The 19,711-nt window shown below is 46.8% G+C and overlaps 1 protein-coding gene across 2 annotated transcripts in view; it reads left to right on the top strand.

The window, feature by feature from the left end:
* Nucleotides 1-19,203, top strand: part of SH2D4B (SH2 domain containing 4B) — a 75,610-nt gene extending 56,407 nt beyond the window's left edge. The window contains exons 7-8 of one of the 2 annotated variants that reach the window (XM_068982866.1): nucleotides 15,647-15,867; nucleotides 19,111-19,203. In XM_068982866.1, coding sequence (XP_068838967.1) covers nucleotides 15,647-15,867; nucleotides 19,111-19,203 — 314 coding nt within the window. The remainder of the gene's footprint in view (nucleotides 1-15,646; nucleotides 15,868-19,110) is intronic. The other variant, XM_068982867.1, reaches the window with a different exon arrangement.
* The last annotated feature ends 508 nt before the right edge of the window (nucleotides 19,204-19,711 follow it).

Here is a 19,711-nt window from a genome sequence, read left to right as displayed (position 1 = left end):
TTAACATGTCCTATCTCTTATGAACTGATGGTGATAGTAAGCAATGGTTATTTTTTATATATTGCCTTTGCTCAGAAAAAGGGAGGAATCCCGTGTTGGTTTCCACAATTTTGGTTTGATTTCTTGTTGTTTTTTAGTAGCTAAGTTGTGTCCTACTATTTGTGTTGCTACGGGCTGTAGCCCGCCAGGCTCCTCTGTCCCTGGGATTCTCCAGGCAAGAATACTGGAGTTGGTTGCCATTTCCCTCTCCAGAGGCTTTTTACTGATGCTTATACCTAAAATCCCAAAATCTGAAAGTCCTGGTATGGTCCAACTTCTTTCCCATTGTAGCAATTCCCTATAGCATCCTCAGTGAGACTCCCCCTTGCTAATCTGTACTAGAGAAGAAGCCTCCTGCCGCACCGTCAGTGTTAGGGAGTCACTGCTGCAGGTTGGCTGAGGCACTGCTCTTGGCTGATCTTGGCTGGGCATCATCACTGGGGCGGTGGGGACTCTGCTCTGTGTGGCTCTCATGCTGCTCTTGGGACCGGCAGGCCAGCCTGGGCACGCTCTTCTCAGGAGCCAGAAAGCAAGTGGCACCATGCCAGGCTTTGGAAGCCCAGTCTCCACACCAGCGTGCCATCACTTTCACCTCATGCCGTTGGCCACAGTGTGTCACAGAGTTGAGAAGGTGGGAAAAATACTCTGCTCCTTTCATGTGAGGAACTGCAAAGCCATGTGTCAAAGAGTGTGAAGACAGGGAGGGGAGGAGAATTTGAGCCAATAATGCAATCTATCACAATCCTAATGTAAATCTTTTCTTTCCCTGGGGTAAGCAGTCATCATTAATTTAGTTGAATTTTAGGTGCAAAATTCAGGTGTAAAAAGGACTCTTGTGACTTTGTATTTTCTTCCCTTCTGTCAAATACATGTGGATGTGTTGTTGAACCGTAATTCAAAGAACAATGTGGACCAGGAGTCTGAAGATCTGGGGCCCTCTCTAGAACCTAGCAGCTCTGTGAGCTTGGGTGTGTCCTTTCAATTCCTCATCCGTGACCATAACATTGACTCCATGGGATATGTATGAAGATCAAGCCAACAAATGTGCTCTGTCCATGAGCACATGAGCGTGGGTGCTGACGCCTCCTGGAGGCTGAGACTCCTCCTCTCCAGAGACAGTCTGGGAAAGTGGACTTGGAGCACAGAGGGGGAGGGGAGGAGGAGGTGCCTTCCCACTGGGACCACGGGGTTCTTGATAAAAGTCTCCTCTGTTAAAAAGAGAAAAAATGTTAAGTCATTCCTCCTTTCTCCTGTGTTCATTGTTATGTTCCAGGGGTTCTAAGAGAGATTTCTGGTTATATAAAAATACTCATGAGAAAAGCTATTGCATGTAAGCTTGGCTTTGGGGGAAAAATATCTATTTTTGGACTTCAACATGTATCTGAAACTATTAAGAATATCCTCTGTCTAAATACTGCCTCAGTCAGAACCCATTTCTCCTCCTGAGCTTTACTTCTGAAAATCAGTCACACCTGGTTCATGGCTTATTGTCTTGGCAGCAGCCCACCGGCTGTCTCCAGAAGACTTGCCCTGAGGGCTTGGCAGGGACTGCCGATGCGCAGTGAATAGCGGAGTTTGGGCTTGGGTGCTGGAGTGGGCCTCCCGATGGCTTGTCCTGCACTTAGGTGGGGTGTTCGCCTCTTAACTTTTTCTGACTATCACCAGGGCAGGGCACTCCCCATGCATGTAGTCGGTGCAGCTTGTAGGGACCCAGCAGTTGAGGTTGGCTTTCTGTGCAAAGCAGAGCTCCCAAGTGGAATGGGCACTGTTTCCTACCTTCCCATGCTGTGTCTTCAGGACACACGTGGAGGAGAGGATTGTTGAAAGTCCCAGAGCTGCAGGGTTCTAGGGTGGGTCCATCCCTTCAGGCTCTTTGTCCACTTTATTTTTAACCACAGAACATCTGATTGTGTTTGAAGCAGGGAAAGGACATAGAAGTATAGCAGTCATTTTTAGTAATTATTTGGTGGTTGGGGGGGAATGTTTGTCTTGCAAATGTGTGTGTGGCAGGGGAACAAAGCCACCAGTCCTCAATCTCCAGAGTCCCATCTGGAAAAAGGAAGATCACTGAGCGGATTTGGGGCTGGGAGTTCTAAAGAGACACATTTCACTTCAATAGAAGAAAGATGGTTGCAGCTACTGTTGGGCAGAGGGGTGGCTAGTGGACTCTGGAGATGGGTGACCAGAGGGCCTTTAAGAATGTCTGTTCTCAGCGCCTGGTATGCACTGTGATTCTGCTGGCGCTGCCCCAGGACCACCGGTCTTACTCGCCGCTCAAGCTTCCAAAGTTTTCTCAGGTTGTTGGGCGCATGGGAAAGGTTGGCCAGGGTGTGGGGTTAGCCACAGAGCAGGCACCTGGGTGGGAGTCTGTGGGCTAAGGAGTGAGGATGTTTTCTTCCTAAAAATGACTGTTGAGCGCCTTTGTTCTTATTTGTGTCTCTATTACTGGTACTGTCTTCAGTCCAGGAACTGAGGCTCAGGCAGTGGACACCCCCTCCTGCATGGCCCTTCCAGGAGTCCTGTGGGAGGTGGGGGAGCAGACACACCAGGCTGTCCTGCAGAAAGGCAGCCCCCCAAGGAGGTGGGAAGGATTGTGCCCGTGGAGGCAGAGGGTGAGAGGCAACGTGGACTCCCGCAACTGCATGCGCTGGGAGGTCACATCCTCTCCGAGCCGCACGGAACAGAAAGAGTTTGGCTGGCTGATCAGTACTACCCATTGGTGATCCTCCTGGCAGGCTGCTGCCCTGAGGTCTTGTGTGTTTGCCTGGCTGTGTAGATGTGCAGAGTGGTTGGATGTGCACTGTCTCAGAGGGACTCTCAACTTCTTGAATTAGGCATGGTTAGCCCTCTACAGATAGCATCACTGATGTGCAGAAAAGCTTGAGAAATCACCCTTATTTACCCAGTAGTTAATATGGGAGCTGGGGTCGGCTCTGGCTCCCAGTGTTTGTTCCTCCATCCTGGTGGCTCCTTGAATATACAGCTGGCCAGGGAGGGAGACTGGGGCAAAAATGTGCCTCCTCTGGATTCACAATCCCTTTACTGTGAACTTCTTTCATGCATAGCTCGAGTACTTTTATTTTATTTAGTTTTTGGCTACACTGGGTCTTTGTTGAGGCATTTGGGGTTATTTGCTCCAAGGAAGGTGGGATCTTATTAATAGTTCCCCGACCAGGGATTGAACCTGCGTCCTCTGCATTAGAAGGCAGATTCTTAACCACTGGACCACCAGGGAAGCCCCCTTGAGTTCTTTATTTTAAATCTCACCCCTTCTCATTCCTTGGACTTTCCAGAGCAGAGCTGCCTCTAGTTCCTAACCTTGCTTGATGGGAAATCAGGGAATGCCTTGTACAGTCTTTGGGATCAGTCTTGGAAGCTAGAGTGTCTGGGGCTGAGAAGGAGAGAGTGAGCCAGCCGAGGCTTTTGTCCACAGCCCCCGAGAACAATAGAAAGATAGGAAACTATGGTGAGACTTTGGAACCTGTTGAGAGGTGGCAGCCAGAATCGGGAGGGTGGGGCGGGTAGTGAGACCTGAACACCAAATCCATGCGAAGCAAGAACTAGCTGAAGAAAACAGCGGTCCTGAAAGTAACGGTGGTGTTATGAAGATTCAGTGTGTCATATTTATAAAGTGTTTAGAACTTGCAGTAAATGCTTCTACTTGTTATATGGAATAAATAAACACGGTAGCCTTTGGAGATGCATATCAGGATTTGAAGCATGTGAATGGTGGCCTCATACCCTTAGGGTACACCACTCCTGTCACTTGGAAGTAAAGAAAAAGATGACATCAAACAACTCTTCACAAAAGGAAGGTGGTATGTATTTAGCCTTCCCCACAAAAAAGTAAAAGTCTGAATTTTCTTTCATTATGAATATGATACCCATCTTGAAATTTTTTTAAAAAAGCTGTGAGGGATAACACATGGGTCATTTGGAAGTGATGGTTAGCATGTTACCAGCTATCATGTCAAGTCAGATGGCTGATTTTCCTCTCCGGAGCAGAATTTGGAATGGAAAATTTCCACCAACTCTTATCCTAAATGCAAACATTTCTAAAGAAGAAAAAAAGTAGGTTGGTTGACCTACTTTCTTCATAAGTTCTTGCTTAAGCTGTTCCAACTAAGAAATAAAGGAACCTTCTTCCTTCTTTTTTTTTTTTTTTTAAATTGTGCACTGGCTATAGGGTCTCAAAAAAAGGTCACAAAGAAGAGTGGAATTATTTTTTGCTTTAGGAAAGCCTCAATTGTAATGGTATTCTCAAGATTTTAACTCTTTCTTTTCCCCTAGTTCCATGTTTCTGATTTCAGCCCTTTGTGCCTTGTCTACCTAACGCTTTTTCATTTTCGATGTTTTGCTGAGATGCACAGGTGTGGGTAACTAAAGTGTGTGGAAAGGGACAGATGTTGGAGGATCTAGATGGCTTGGATTTGATAGAACTGATTTTTTATTTTCTATTGGGATTAAATAAAAGCACAGAGTAACAATATACTGTGATTTCTGTTGTTATTGATTTAATATACTTCTGATGGTCTCATCATATTTCTGGTGGTTGCAAGAGATTCTTCCTAATTTGCTGACACTGGGAAGTTTCTATCATCGGTTAGACCCAGGAAACTGCCTTTAGGTTTTCTGTGCTCCAGGACCTGCAGTCTAGTTTCCCATGGATGCCCAGTCCCAAGCTTGTCCCATCCCTGGGATGAAGGGCTCCAGCTCATGCCAGAACCTTTTCATGGCCTCACATTTTTATGATGACAGGCATGAGATGGAAGCCTTGGGGTGTGAGGCATAGCTGCTGTCTTCCAATCAGTAATGTCTTCTAGGTCAGGGGCCTCAAGAAATGGAACACTTATGAAAATCACAGGGTGTTAACTTTGATTCAGTTTGACCATCTTTTTTAGCAGCTAGTTGTCCTGAGATGGAATAAACTATGTCCAGGAGCCCTGAGCACACCTACAACTGAGATGTGTAAACAGAGGCCAGACGGCCCTTCAGTCAACACAGTGAAGGCATGGCTTGTCCAGGCTGATGGGGATTAGGTCAAATCACATGACTTTTCTCCCCTACCTTCCCACCGTGAGCTCTTCTTTCTCTGCTTATCTAGAAACAAATATGGTGGCTTTGACATTTGCTAGAGAATGAAGTTTGGTTGCTACAGTATTGAGAAGCTTCCTGGAAATGACTTTTATAATACTTATGCTTAAGTATTAAAAGTCTGTCATACTCAAATTACCTTGTTTAGTAAGTAAGTTCTTTATAGAGTCACATGTCAGAGCCATTTGCCTATGTGTGTACATGCTCAGTTGCTCTGAAGCTTTGCGACCCTATGGACCATAGCCTGCCAGGCTCCTCTGTCCATGGGATTCTCCAGGCAAGTATACTGGAATGGGTTGCCATTCCCTTCTCCAGGGGAGAAGGTTTGATCCCAACCCAGGGATCAAACCCAAGTCTCCTGTGTCTCCTGCATTGGCAGACAAATTCTTCACTGCTGAGCCATCAGGGAAGCCCCATTTGCCTACAGCTTTCATTTAAAATAGAGAGGATGCTTTTACGTGTTGAGGTCACACTCCTCATCAGCCCACAGGAGTGCACAAGGCAGGAAGGTGTCGCCTGCTCTAGGTTGCAGCCTCCTAGAAACACTTCCTGCAGGCGATCAATGTGGCTAGCATGGCTTGCAATTCATCACGAATAGACTGTCTGTCCCCCATGCAGAGCTCACAGTGCTACCAACATTTGTACAGCCACGTTTCAAGCCTATTTAAATGTACAGTGAAAATGCAGTGTACTTTTCTATAATTTCTCTGATCTCATGAAGTTATCACCAACCCCTTTCACCCCTCTGGGTAGTAGGGAAAAAATAAACTCTCATCCATTCTGTTTAGTGTCATTCGTTTCAATGTGGTCATCTTTAGTTAACTTGGTCCTTTTGGGGAGAATAGGCTTTGGGATTGCAGTTGTCTCACCCCATTCCCTGCTTCTCTCCAAAGGGCATCTGAGTGTCAGAGTCTTCTCTGCATTTGTGGGGAGATGGACAGGGGCAGGACTGCCATGTGTGTTGTCTAGACTTTGCATGAGGATGTGCAACTGAGGGTATGAGAGAGGCCAAGATCTGGGTCCCCGATCTGCTTCCAAGTCCTGTCCCCTGCTTGGGGCCCTGTCTATCTGGAGGAGCTCAGAGGTACCACTTGGATTGGTGGCATCCCTGGCATCAGGTGTTGCCTGATCTGGTACCATTCCTCAGGTGTATACTGGTCTGTATTCATGGGGTTTGGTTGGTTTGCCCCATGTGTGGGATCACACTGGCTTTTATGTTTTAACTAGTAATTTAGTGAAAATTTCTCTTGTGCTTTGTGTCTGGTAAATATCAAACATCCAGTATTTCATTTATCCCTTGCACAATTCTCTGTGCTGTGCTGTGCTTAGTTGCTCAGTCATGTCTGACTGTGACCCCATGGACTGTAGCCTGCCAGGCTCCTCTGTCCATGGGGATTCTCCAGGCAAGAACACTGGAGTGGGTTGCCATGCACTCCTTCAGGAGATCTTCCCAACCCAGGGACTGAACCCAGGTCTCCTGCAATGCAGAAGGATTCTTTACCAGCCGAGCTACCGGGGAAGCCTGCACAATTCTCCGGAAGAGGTAATAATAGTACTTGTTAGAGTTTGAGGTTGTTGAATTGTCTGGGCAGGGGCACTAGGGAGCAGGCTCCTGTGTAAGATATGTAAATCATTTGTTGATTATTAACATTAAGCTTCTGTTTTATGTGAGACACTGTGCTAAGCACAGGGCATATGGTGGTGAGCGAAACTGACAATTTCCTTCCCCTTGTGGCACTTACATTCACTTGCAATTGACAGAAAGCTACCAAACCGCTACACTCAAAAGAGATTAGTCCAGCTACAGGCTTGCTTGATTCAGGGAGCTTGTTTTCAGCAACTGGCCTCTCTCCATCTCTCAGCTCTGTCGCTCTCAAAGCATCAGCCTGAGGTAGCATGCCTGCACTTGCTTTCCTAGTTTCAAATCTAGCTGAAGAGGGGACATACTTTTCTCTCAAATAATTTGTAGTGTTAGTCCCAATATTCTGCCTTGTTGACTCTGGTGTGGTCACATGCCCACTCTTGAGCTAGTCATCATGGCCAAATGGTTGAGCTGTCTGATTGGCTAGGCTTGAGTCACATGACCACTCCTGGAGTAGGAACCAGTCCATCCCATTGCAACTGGATAGACTGAGTGGGAAGGTGTGGCTCCCCAAAAGAAGCTCACCATTCCCTTGCCAGAAGATGCACAGATGGTCCTGAGTGGGCAAGACCAATGGAGGGCCACCATATTGAGGAAAGTAACTGTCCTAGTGAAACTCACAATCCAGTCAATGAGAGTGGTGTGAATCAAATAATGATTTTTTACTTCCAGTTGAGGTTAGTGCTACGCAAGATCCTTGTGTAGCCAGTTTCAGAAGTCATTTTGCTGGGTGGTTGCAACCCTGTCATGAATAGCGGCATCCATAATTTGAACCTGGCATGTCAGCTTGGAACAGGCAGGCAGTCATGGTATGGAATGGTGTCCCTTGTGCATAGTATATCTGAAACCAAGAAGCTTGTCCAGTGAAGCCCTTGTCTCAGCACTCAGCTGTGGCTAAATTTCATTTGGAGTTATAAAAAATGAAGGCATTGGAACTCATTCATCACAATCTCTGTGGCTTCAGGAGGCTCTGAGAAACTGTTGAGAAGGAAGAGCTTAATAATTCCAATCCCCTTAATGTTATCGTCTGGAAAGTGTGGCAATAAGAAAGGAAAGTCACAGAAATGAATGAGAAATAGCTGAACGGTAATGGAGGTGTTGTTGGCTGGCCGGTGAGGCGTAGCTTTGGTGAAAGCTTTAAGAAATATGCATGTCAGATAAATTGAGACCCATAAAAAGTAAAATGTCATGTCTGGCCTGCCTGCCTTTCTTCCTTTTTGGGGAGAAGCCCTAACAGAGAAATAAAAGGAGCTCCTTTGGTTACTCAAGTTCGATTTGAGCTAATGATTTCAGGGACCAGAATGGAAGTGGTGGAGGGAATGGGAACTGAATCCTGGGTCTGCTCTAGGATTTGCTAAGGTGTGGATTTATGGGTCCATGAGAGCAGAGTGTCTTTGCAAGTGTGCTTAAAGTGCCTCCCCTTTCCCTGGGCTGCTATCGATCAGTACAGAGGGAGCAAATATTTTGATAGTGAACACTGAGTTTTGGTGGTGTTTGAGAGGAATCCAGGGAGATGATTAGGGGAGGCATCAGGAAGAATGCTCGGGGATTTGTGCCTGAGGTGCAATAATAGACCTGAGTAGGGGGCAGCTGCTGCCCCACCTCACCGGAGCATTGGCTGCAAACTCCCACCCGTGCTGTTGACGTGCAGGTGCCAGGAGCCGGAAAGTCATCCTGGACTCCTTTGCTGTGCTGGCGTACATGTTCCCTGCCGCCTTCCCCGCCTTCTCACCCTCACCTGATGCACCCACGGGAAGTGGGGCTGCTGCCCTGAAGGGCCTCTGTCCCCTTACCTCGGCCCTGTCTTTTCTGGGCAGAGGCCCCACAGAGGGCGTTGCAGTGAGTCAGATTGCCTCTGACCCCCAGAGAAGCCTTGGGCACCTGTGGGACCTGTGGGTCAGGTCAGGTCCGACACCCTGTTCCCCTTAGTCCCCATCAAGGGCCTGCATCTGTATGCTAGGCTTCTGCCTCAGCTTCCAGATTACAGCTCTGCTTCCTTGTGCCATTGACCCTGGTGAAAAGCAAGGCATAAAGTCATTGGAGGCCCCTGCATAGCTTTCTTCTCACCCATGTATCCCTCTTCCTTTCATCAGATATGATCCCTATTCTGAGTATTTTGTCCATCATTTCTTTGCTTCATATATTGTTTATATATTGATCTCCAAACATGAGTGTTAAGCTTTGTGAGTCTTCAGTTTAATATAAATGGAACTACACTGTATTTATTTTTCAGTTATTAGCTTGTTTTACACTTCATTGAAAAATAATTTTTTTTTTCTCATTGCATCTTCCCACTTCTGTTGTTTGGAGGTTATACCACTCTCAATGCCTATCTTTTAGTGGTTAATTCAGATGATTTCACATGCATACTTTGTTAATATATGTCTTTAACCTCTTCCTAAACAAATTCTAATCATCCTACTCTCAAATGATATTATCCAGTAATTTAGTTCTATCTTTTTGAAACCCTCAAATTACCCATGATTATCGTTACTTTGTAAGTCAATATATTTTAAAAATTGACTTAAAGTAGCTGTGTTCATCATTTCTTCTAGCATCTCAGATTCTCTGTCTAGGATTATATTTTTTCTAAATGAGATATATTCTCTAAAAATTTTCTTAGTAGTCAAACTCTCAATTTTTTTCTGAAGATATCTTTACATTTCTTTTCACCTTGAAAGAGTTTCACTAAACACCATTATTTTTTTCTCAGCACCCTGAAAATATTACTAACCCGTTGTCCTCTGGCTTCTGTTATTGCAACTCAAAAGTCAGCCACCAGTTTGTTTATTCTCTGTAGGTAATCTGCTTTTTCTCTCTGGTTGACAAACTCCGACACTGAGTAGTTTTGTGCCATTTCACTATTATGTGCTGATTAATTCTCAGCATTCATTCATTCTGCTATAATTTTGACTTCTTTTTTAAAAATTGTTTACGTATTTCTGGCTGTGCTGGGGCTTCATTTCTTCCCGTGGCTTTCTCTGGCTGTGGCAGGCGGGGGCTATTTTCCAGGTGTGGTGCACAGGCTTCGGTATGGCTCTTGGCTTCAGCAGTTGTGGCGCTGGGGCTTCAGAGCAATCAACATTCACTCTTGAGATGTTCCCATCTCTTCAATCTCCTCTCTGATTAGGAGTGTTCAGATTATTCATGTATTAGACCTTTCCTTCCATTCTCCATGTCTCTTAACCTCCTGTGGGGTAGATTAAATGTATGTCGCATTATGTAGATGTCCCATGGAAGTGCCATTCTTGGTCTTCACTGTGACGTTTCACTCACTCACCTCTTCTCCTCTCTCACCTCATCATCACTCCTTTCCGCTCACACAGCATCTACCCCGTCTTCAAGGCGCACTTCCCATCCCTCTTCATTGCCTCTGTAAATCTTGCCCTGGCTTCCAGAGGTCCCATTAATCTCCTCCTTCTTGTGTCTTTCGCAGCACTTACTGTCTCTGCAGGAGATAACATGCTGTAGAGCAAAGAGCACTGGACTTGGAGTCCGAGGCCCCAAGTTCAAATTCTGACTCTGCCACTTAATGGCTCTGTGACCTTGGGTAAGTCACTTGTCTTGCTGAACTTGTGTCCTCAGCTATGAGCTGACGATGGTAGGGTTGTTAGGAGACTAAATGCAATGGGGGCCACCGAGTCCCCAAGGTACTGCCCAGTGCTGGCTTCAATATCAGGCTTCTCATGTGACCCTTGGCCCTCCGCCTCACAATGGCAACTGTTCCTGGCTGACTAGTGGCTTGGGAGCTGGATACCAAGGTTGCAACTGTGGAAATGTAGCTGTGAAGCAACCCTTACGTGAGAAAGCCATCACTGAGTTGAAATCCCTGGCTTGTATGTCTCTAATCCGTGCCCTTCCATCGATTTTCCACTCTTGAAGATTCTAGTGTCATTCCTCTGTTTAGGGAAGATCAGTAGCTCCCCCTGCCCTCAGAATGAAGTCCACAATCCTTTTAATGGTGTCGAGAGTGCTTTGGGGCCTGACCCCTTCCAACCTGTACACGTCTTTCCACTGCCCAGCTCCTACTTCAGCTCTCCCTCCAGCCACAAAGAATCATGTGCTCTTCCCTTTTGCAAACTGCCCCCTTCTCCTTGCCCCTCTGTCTTAAGCTTTCTGTTCTCAGTCTAACTGGCACTTCCATCCCTGGGCTCCAGAGCTGGTGGGTTACCTCTCTGGGCCCATATTCTATGATCTTTATCACTACTTGTTAGAGTGAGCTCCTCTCACACCACAATCCCCCCCACCCCCCATAGAAAATTCTGCCAATCTTGATTTCAGTCCAGAATCAAAGATTCTGGAAGGCAGGAATTGTTTCTGATTCAGCGGTGACTCTCAGATGCCCAGCTTGGGGCCTGGTTCCTAGAGAGTGGTTGATAAATGTTTATTGGAGGAAATAAAGGGAAGAAAGGAAAAGAAGGTGTTTTTGGAAATTATAGGAAAACCTACATTTCCTGTTGTCTGAGGGGTAAGAAGTGGCTCAGATAGAATCCGTAGCTGTATTCTCCAATAATTGTCAACAACCCTAGAGCATTATCTGGGAAAGCTGTATCCCTTAGCAGAAGATCTGGGTTATTAGCAGAGTTAGAAAGTTTCTGTGGTCCTGATGGTGAGCTCACTCCCTAGCCAGAAGCTGGGAGGTATGCCCCGCCATTTCCTCATCCAGGAGGTTATAGAACGTATCAAAGGAGATGGGATGGGATGGGATATGATTAATGCTGATTCCCAGTCCACGTAGTTTAAGGGTGATCTGGAAAGAGAGAGATGGAGAGCAGAGTAATGGAGCAGAAAAGCAACTGCTTCTTCCCCCAAGCAACCTTCACATCCCGCAACCACCGACTAATGGTCTTGAGGGTTGGTTTTCTGTAAAACTGTCTTTGCCATCCTGAACTATGAGGTCATATTACCTTTGGTCTTGGGACAGATGACAATTTTGAGTCCTAGGAAGGCATCAAAGAGGTATCAAAAAGTTCACTGATGCTTATTATTTGAGCTACCTGGTGAGTCCCCCATGTAGAATAGCCCAGGCTGGGGCCCAGGGACCCAAGTGGTCCCCTTCAGAGAAGGTCACCCTCAGCAGCCTCTGTGAGAGGACTGAGTGTGTGGGGTGTGGGTAGCATGGCCCAGCAGTACTGTGATCATTGCTGCTATCAGCGTGAGGTAACATCCAACGTAGCATGTAGGTCGTGTACTCAGTGTATCTGGTACAGATGAGTTGCATGGTATTGGGTAGTCATTACTTCTCAGACACATTCACACGTGTGATAAGCGTATTAACACATTACTGTAATGAAGTCTCAAACAATCTGAAGGCATAAGTGCTATAATCAGTACCATTTAATACACAAGGACACTGAACTGGGTTTCAGAGGGGCTTAAGTGACCTGCCCAAGGCCACTTGTTGATCAAATCCCTGAGCTGGGATTTTATATTCACTGCTCTAAAGTAAACAAGACCCCCTCCCCCTGACATCCCTGGCACTTGGAATATAAAGATAAGGTTGCTTTGTCTGTTCAGGTCATCCAAAAGCAGAAGTCCAAGAACTTTGTTAGAGGAAATGCCTTTGAAGGATGAAGGGGAGACGGAATGGGACAGGTGCGGAGAGTCTTAAGAACATGGTGCAGGTCTGACACCTGTAAACGGACAGAGGGAAGGAAGGATGGATGATTGAGAGGAAGAGCCTGACACGGGAGTGCAGCTCAGAGGAACACCTTGGTCAGGCTGAGGGGAAGCCCCTGAGAAAAGACTGCCCAGGAGAGGAGTCCCACATAGGAGACTGTCATCCCCCATGTAGGGTCATCAGGAGGAGAAGGGGACGACAGAGGACGAGATGGTTGGATGGCATCACTGACTCAATGGACATGAGTTTGAGCAAACTCTGGGAGATGAAGGACAGGGAAACCTGGTGTGCTGCAGTCCATGGAGTTGCAAGAGTCGGACAGGACTTCCCGACTGAACAGCATCGGCATAGGATAGGCATGGTGGCTCCGGTACCCCGGACTCAGTTATAATACCCTTTGCCCTGAATCAGGCATGTGGTGTCTCCTGGGCATGGTGGATCCTGCAGGGGCAACAGCTACAGATGCTGCTGCTTGAAGCAGCGTCTCTCTGGGAGGGAGGCTGAGCAGAGCTCATGGCTGCCAGTCTCCATCCTTGAGCTGGTTCCAGCTGGTTTACTAATATACTGTAGAGTCTGGGCAGAAGGTCAGGAAAGCCCAAAGGTGAGCTGTCCCAGCACCTCCTGGGATAAAACGATTTCTGGATGGGTCAGGCAGAATGTGCAATGAATAAGGAGAAGCCAGTGGGGATAGTTTGGGCTTCCCTTGTGGCTCAGCTGGTAAAGAATCTGCCTGCAATGCAGGAGACCTGGGTTCAATCCCTGGATTGGGAGGATCCCTTGGAGAAGGGAAAGGCTACCCACTCCAGTATTCTGGCTTGGAGAATTCCATGGACTGTATTGTCCATGGGTCACAAAGAGTCAGACACGACTGAGCAACTTTCACTTTCAATTTCACTTTCAATGGGGGCTGGTTTAGGGGAGAACGAATTGAAGGGCAGAAATGTAAGCTTAGTCTTTTTGGCTCAGAGAGGCACCTTTTTCCAGTTCAACCACCTTGAAGCATGTTTTCTAACCCACACAAAGGTAGAGTATAGGCAACCAGCAGCCTGTGATTCCTGGGAGAGAAGAGAAATCCTTCAGTGAGGGTTCCAGGTCAGCTGGGAGAAAGTGGGCGTTTGGAGCCTGGTGTCCACTGTTCTTGAGCCAGGCTTTGCCAGATGGAGGTCAGTGGAAAGATCTTTCAGGGTTTTAGATGGCAGAGAGGAGGAGAAGGGGACAACAGAGGATGAGATGGTTGGATGGCATCACTGACACAATGGACATGGGTTTGGGTGGACTCTGGGAGTTGGTGATGGACAGGGAGGCCTGGTGTACTGTGGTTCATGGGGTCGCAAAGAGTCGGACACGACTGAGCGACTGAACTGAACTGAACTGAGACGTGGCATTGTCATTTTGGTGTTACTGGTCACTTTTGCTTATTAAAAAAATCAAGTCACATCAAGTGTGTCCACCCATTTTAACTCTCCTCTACCGCCAGTCGATACTGGGCTTCAGCTTGAGGTGCTTCGAGCTGGGACAGAGGACGTCTTCTGCTTCTTCTTCTTCATAGGCCTTGGCTTCGTCTCTGTCTCCCTTTACTGACCCCTCCGCCCAGCCGCCTTTGGGATCTAAGTCCTCTGGTATTGGGCAGGGAGGTGGCTGAGGGACACTGCTGAGTCTTTTGACAAATCCTTGGGATGCCCCTTGGGTTGGTCTTCTTATGGCTGCTGCTGCCTCTCCAGCTGAACCCACCAAGGCCGTTGGGGGCATCTACACTCCTGCGTGGATGTGTGTGCCGTCCTCCGGGTGCCCTGTGGTGGGGCACCCATTTCTCTCCCTCTCTCTTCCTGGTTTTCTGCTTATCCCACCTGGTTGGAGTGGGGGTTGTTGGCTCGATTGCCTCCTCATAAGTCCTCGGCCCCAGGAGGAAAGAGGTGGCCCACACTTGTGCTGTTGGCTCTTAGCAGGGGACCTGTGACAGTGTGGTGGCTTCTGTGTCCTCTGCTTTGGGCACAAGGAAGTCCTGCCACAACTCCTGTGAAGCAGGAAAGATCGGGGAAGGGAGAGTCCCTGCATGGATCATGGCAGAGGCCCTGGGGGCACCGTGGCCGGGGGCGGGGGTGGGGTGAGTGACAGTGTGCAGTGCCTTCAGGGTCAGCGTGATGAGCAGCCCAGCCACCTTCTGCCCTCTGCTGTGTGACTGGCAGAACCCTGCTGAATGTATGTAGATGGTAAATAAGTGGGTGTGGAAGAGGACATTGTGTTGCAAATTGACCTTTCCCCCAAATAACAGAGAGAGCAGGAGCCCACATTCCCACAGCTCTTCTGTTTATGAAATGAGTTTTCAACTCTTGGTCTCACTTGAAAGTCATAACATGCCCTTGAAATAGATAGGTTAAGACAGTCATTTAAATGTTAAGAGGCATTGGAGAGGTTGAGGGCTGGGCTGAAGGTCCCGCAGGCTCCTGCCGGCAGGAGTGGACAGGCAGATTAAGTCTCCCTCTCCTCTTCCCACCACCCTGCCCTCCAAAGCCTGACCCACCAGACACATGGCCCCTCCGGTACTCCCCAGAGGAGAGCAGCTCCTGAAAAGCCTTTCAGGGGATTGACACTGATGCACAAATACCTCTGAGGCCAGACCTGACTGTCATACTCCGGTGAAACCACATTGTGTAGAACTGCAGAACCTGAGAATGTTTGTTCTTTGAGCTGAAGTGGTGCTTAATTCTGTGCCCCTGTTAAGAAACTGTTTGCCTTGTGTCCATAGATAGACAGAGGGAATCTTTTTACTTCGTAAGAGGAGCTGTTGTTTTCAGGTGCTCACTCACAGGTACCAGAGATAGCCAAGGTAGTAACCATAAGCCATTCTGGCCTGTTCATTAAAGCAGGACTCTCAAGGATCTCCACAGGGCAATGTTTGTTGACTTGTATTTGTAATCCATAGATGCTAAAATTCCGGCTCATTACTAGTTCTTTGCTTGCCCGATTTTACCCAATTAATCCAAATTAGTGTGGCTTAATTTGGAGGAAAACATGCTAAACTGGGGTCTTAGTAGAAACTCTGACCCCAAGCTCACCGCTGCTAGTTGCTCCGGGCCAAGAGGTCCCCTCACTGGAATAAAGGAAGTGCTGGACAGCTCCTGAGACTCCCCTTTTCTCTAGACCTTTCACAGAGGCTGAGGGGCAAGGATGAGAGGGGAAGCGTGGCAGGATGAGAAAGGGGTTGCAGAATCTGCTGACATTTTTTTCTTTTCTTTTCTTTTTTAAACCAGGAATTATCAGCCGAGAAGATGCTGAAGATCTCCTTGAGAATATGACCGAGGGTGCATTTCTGGTCCGGGTCAGTGAGAAAATCTGGGGTTATACCCTCTCCTACCGCCTGCAGAAAGGGTTCAAGCATTTTCTTGTGGATGCCTCTGGGGATTTTTACAGCTTCCTGGGAGTGGACCCCAATCGCCATGCGACACTCACAGATCTCATTGATTTCCACAAGGTATTCCTCTTAGGGTTGCTGATGTGGGGGACGGCAGGAAATGCGAGGCTGTGGGCATTCTAAGAGATGAGGATGCAGGGTGAGCAGGCAGCCCCAGAAAGTCTTTAGGATCACAGGGATCTAGACCATCCTGATGGAAGAGACCAGAGATTGTCTAGACTAGGCTCTGGAATTGCTGCTCTTCTCTGGGCAACTCTCTACTCGTGTGGCCATCTCCAACCCTGGTCCGCAGGCGTGCTTTCACCTTGAGTACCTGAGTGAGAAGAGGGCTGGCTGGTTGACTTGTCTTCTGTCCAGGCCCATGTCTCACCCCCGGCTTGTTCCAGGATGTCCCTCTTGAGCATGTTCTAGACAAGCCTCTGGCAGCTTCGTAGGTTTAGCTGAGGTTGAGCAGGCAACCTTGCAGTTAGGGAAGCTTTCCTGGTGCCTCTTGTTCCAAATACAGCCTTACCACTCAGTGTGTGACCTCAGGCAGTTTCGTTATTCATGCTGAGCTGAAGTCCCCTAACTAGGCAAACAGATGTCTTATAAATAATACTTAGCTTGGCCCCTGTGAGTCTTCCATGGGGACTGTATGTAACAGCGCCCTATGACTGTGAAGCGGTCTGCACATCCTTGTTTCCCACAACTCTATTTGTTATTTGTTCCCCTGATGGGGACCTCACATTAGAAAAGATGTTGCCTTCCAAACAGTGTGTATAAAAAGAAACAACTTTTGTGTTAACGTGGCTTCAGTACTACCTGTGAGAAAGCCAGCAGTGGAGCTCAGTGACCCAGAAAGGTGGGGCTGTGACAACACAGGGGTCCGCATCTCCCTGAGCTTCGCAGGTGTAGAAATGTTCACAGAATTCCATGGCCATCTCACTGGGTTTTTGCTATAAAAGGGACTCTGGAATTCGTATTACTTTTTCTTCACAATGTCCCCAGGTCTCTAGGGCAGCTCTTAACTTCAAGCAAAGCGTGTAGAAAACTATCCAATTACAAATAGCTAGATGCTGGGAGGAGAGAACTGCCTGGAAAACTCGGTTAACCAGACTTTCTCCTTACATTTCAGCCACAGGACAGAGGAAGGAGGGGTGTGTGGATGTTGGCACCTTCTCTGTTTTGAGCACGTGCCTGTGGCGCTCATCCGTGATCCACGTTGTATTTAACTTTCGTCGTGGCGCTGGCTCCCCAGGTAGTGCAGTTGTGAAGAATCTGCCTGCCAATGCAGGAGACGCAAGAGACGTGGGTCCAGTCTCTGGGTCAGGAAGATCCCCTCGAGAAGGAAATGGCAGCCCACTCCAGTATTCTTGCCTGGAGAATTCCATGGACCGAGGACCCTGGTGGGTTATAGTCTGTGGGGTCACAAAGAGTTGGACATGACTGAGCGACTAACATTTTCACAATATATATCCTTGAATGAGTGTTTTGAAAGCATAGTCCCTGAAATCAAGCTACAAGTTTTAAACCCCAGCTTCGTTATTGTGTGTCACTTTGGGCAACTATTCAAATTTGGGACCTTAGTTTCTTCCTCAGTGTTGTTTAGTCGCTAAGTCATGTCTGACTCTTAGCGACCCCATGGACTGTAGCCTGCCAGGCTTCTCTGTCCACGGGGATTCTCCAGGCAAGAATACTGAAGTGGGTTGCCATGCCCTCCTCCAGGGGATCTTCCCGACCCAGGAATTGAACCTGCGTCTCCTTCATTGGCAGGTGGATTCTTTACCACTGAACCACCACGGAAGCCCTTCCTCCTCAGTAAGATAGGGTTAATAATAGTCTTTACCTCTTTAAGGTCAGGAAGGTTTCAATGAGATATCACTGTGTAAAGCACAAAAACACTATGCCTTACATTTGTATATTATCAGGACAAGCTGGTTGTTGCTGACATGTGTCTGTGGGATCGTTTGATGTCCAGGCTTGCACCACATCCTTGGTGTGGATGCATCTTACAGTTTCGTCCTCCACCCTCCTTTTGCTGGTTGCTTTTGTAGCTTCCAGGTTTTCATGATCACAAACTGCTGTTTGTGTCACTTTGGGCACACGGGCAAATCTTTTTCTGGGATGGATCCTTCAAACTGGAATTGCTGCCTTCAATACTATGCACATTTTACTCTGTCAAGATCTGCCAGACTACCCTCCTAAAAGGTAGTGCCAACTCATGCTTCTTCCAAAACTATATGAGGCTGTTCCCCCACACTGCTGCCAATACTGGGGATTATCAGTCATTTTAATTTTTTCCCACCAGATGGGCAGACAATGTATCTCACTGTTGTTGAGCTTGCATTTCTCTCATTACCACTGATGCTGAGGATTTGTTCACATGTTTAATGGCCACTTGGATTTCTTCTGTGACTTATCTGTTTCTATCCTTTGTCCATTTCTCTACTCAGGTGTCTTTTTCTTACTGATGTTTGATGTGTCAGTTCTCCTGGTGGCTAAATTGCTCTTTAGTTACGTCCCTTCCGCTCTCCAGGTCTTCTATTGAAAAACAGTGTTGAACTTAAATGGGCGTCCCTTTCATTTCCAGGTTCTTTAACGGGTTCTTTTATTTTATAATAGTTCATTCTCATTTCATGGGTGATTTATCTTCTTATTTCACTGAGGAATTTAATACATATCTCTGAAAGACTCTTTGTTTGTTTTATAAACCTGATATTTTCTTGGGAGTCATTTCGATTGTTTGAGTTTGGCATCTTTCTTTTATGGTTATGATTTTCCTTAAATGTTTATAAGTTTTGGGCTTTGGGGAGAATCTTTGAACTTTGAAATTCCCATTTGTTCTTCTGTGGATACAGTTCCTGTTTCTCAAATCCAGCCTCTTCATGTGGTGAAGGTTGGAGCTGACAGTGAGTAGCTCATCTTTGGGAGTGGAATTGTCTGAACTGTTTGGATTGCTTCAGCTTCCTCTCCTCACGTCCTCACCTGCCTGAGGCACAGACTTCTGCCATGTGGGGTTCCCCCAACCTGCCCACTGACAGCTCGTTCTCCCCCCTGCCCTACGTTCACTCCTCTGACAATCTCATCACATATTGATTTTGGTCTTGCTTTGTTGGTGGCCTTCCTTCTTATTTTCCCACGCTTTTATAGGTTTATTTCTTTTTAAGAGCACTTTTTCTGTCATTTCTATAAATTTGAATGAGGAGGAGGGAGATACATATTCTTAGTCTTTCTATCTTGAACCAGTCTCTCTCTGGTGGACATTTATTTCCTTTTTCTAATTAAAAGTGAATTTTCCTTTTTTTTTTTTTTTTTCCTTTTTAGGAGGAAATTATCACTGTTTCAGGGGGAGAGTTGCTGCAGGAACCCTGTGGACAGAGGGACAGCCCACCAGACTACCATCTGTTGTTTGAATGATTTTTTTCCCCCTTCTCAATTGGACTTCATTGGGCATCCTGTTTTTGAACTCAAGAACTTCCCAGCTCAAATCCTTATGGCCTTCTGGAAGATCCACTAACACCCAGAGGAACAAGTGGATTAGTGTATTTCAACAAATATGAAATATATGGCGTATATGTTGGTGGTTCCTGACCCAAGACAGAAATTGCTAATAGCTGATGCAGCTCTTTCCTGAAAAATTTAGATACAACCTCAGAAAATAAAGCCATTTTGTCAGGGCTGCCCTAAACTGAGCTCCTAGAGTACACGGTCATGTTTTAATTAACCAAATAATTCCAGTGCCGAACTCTGAATTTAACCTATGGTAGATGTTCAATAAATGTTTGTTGAATGAATGCACTTCTTCTGAAAGTTTTCCAACCCTTGTTAGCAATGATTTCTAGTAAGTTCTGTTTGTCGCTGTTTATAAAGTCATGGAGATTAGGGAAGAAATATTGTAAAGGATGTATATGGAAGGCATAGGTAC

Source organism: Capricornis sumatraensis, chromosome 10, assembly GCF_032405125.1.
Source record: "Capricornis sumatraensis isolate serow.1 chromosome 10, serow.2, whole genome shotgun sequence".
Classification (NCBI taxonomy): domain Eukaryota; kingdom Metazoa; phylum Chordata; class Mammalia; order Artiodactyla; family Bovidae; genus Capricornis; species Capricornis sumatraensis.
This window is presented reverse-complemented; position numbering and strand designations above follow the sequence as displayed.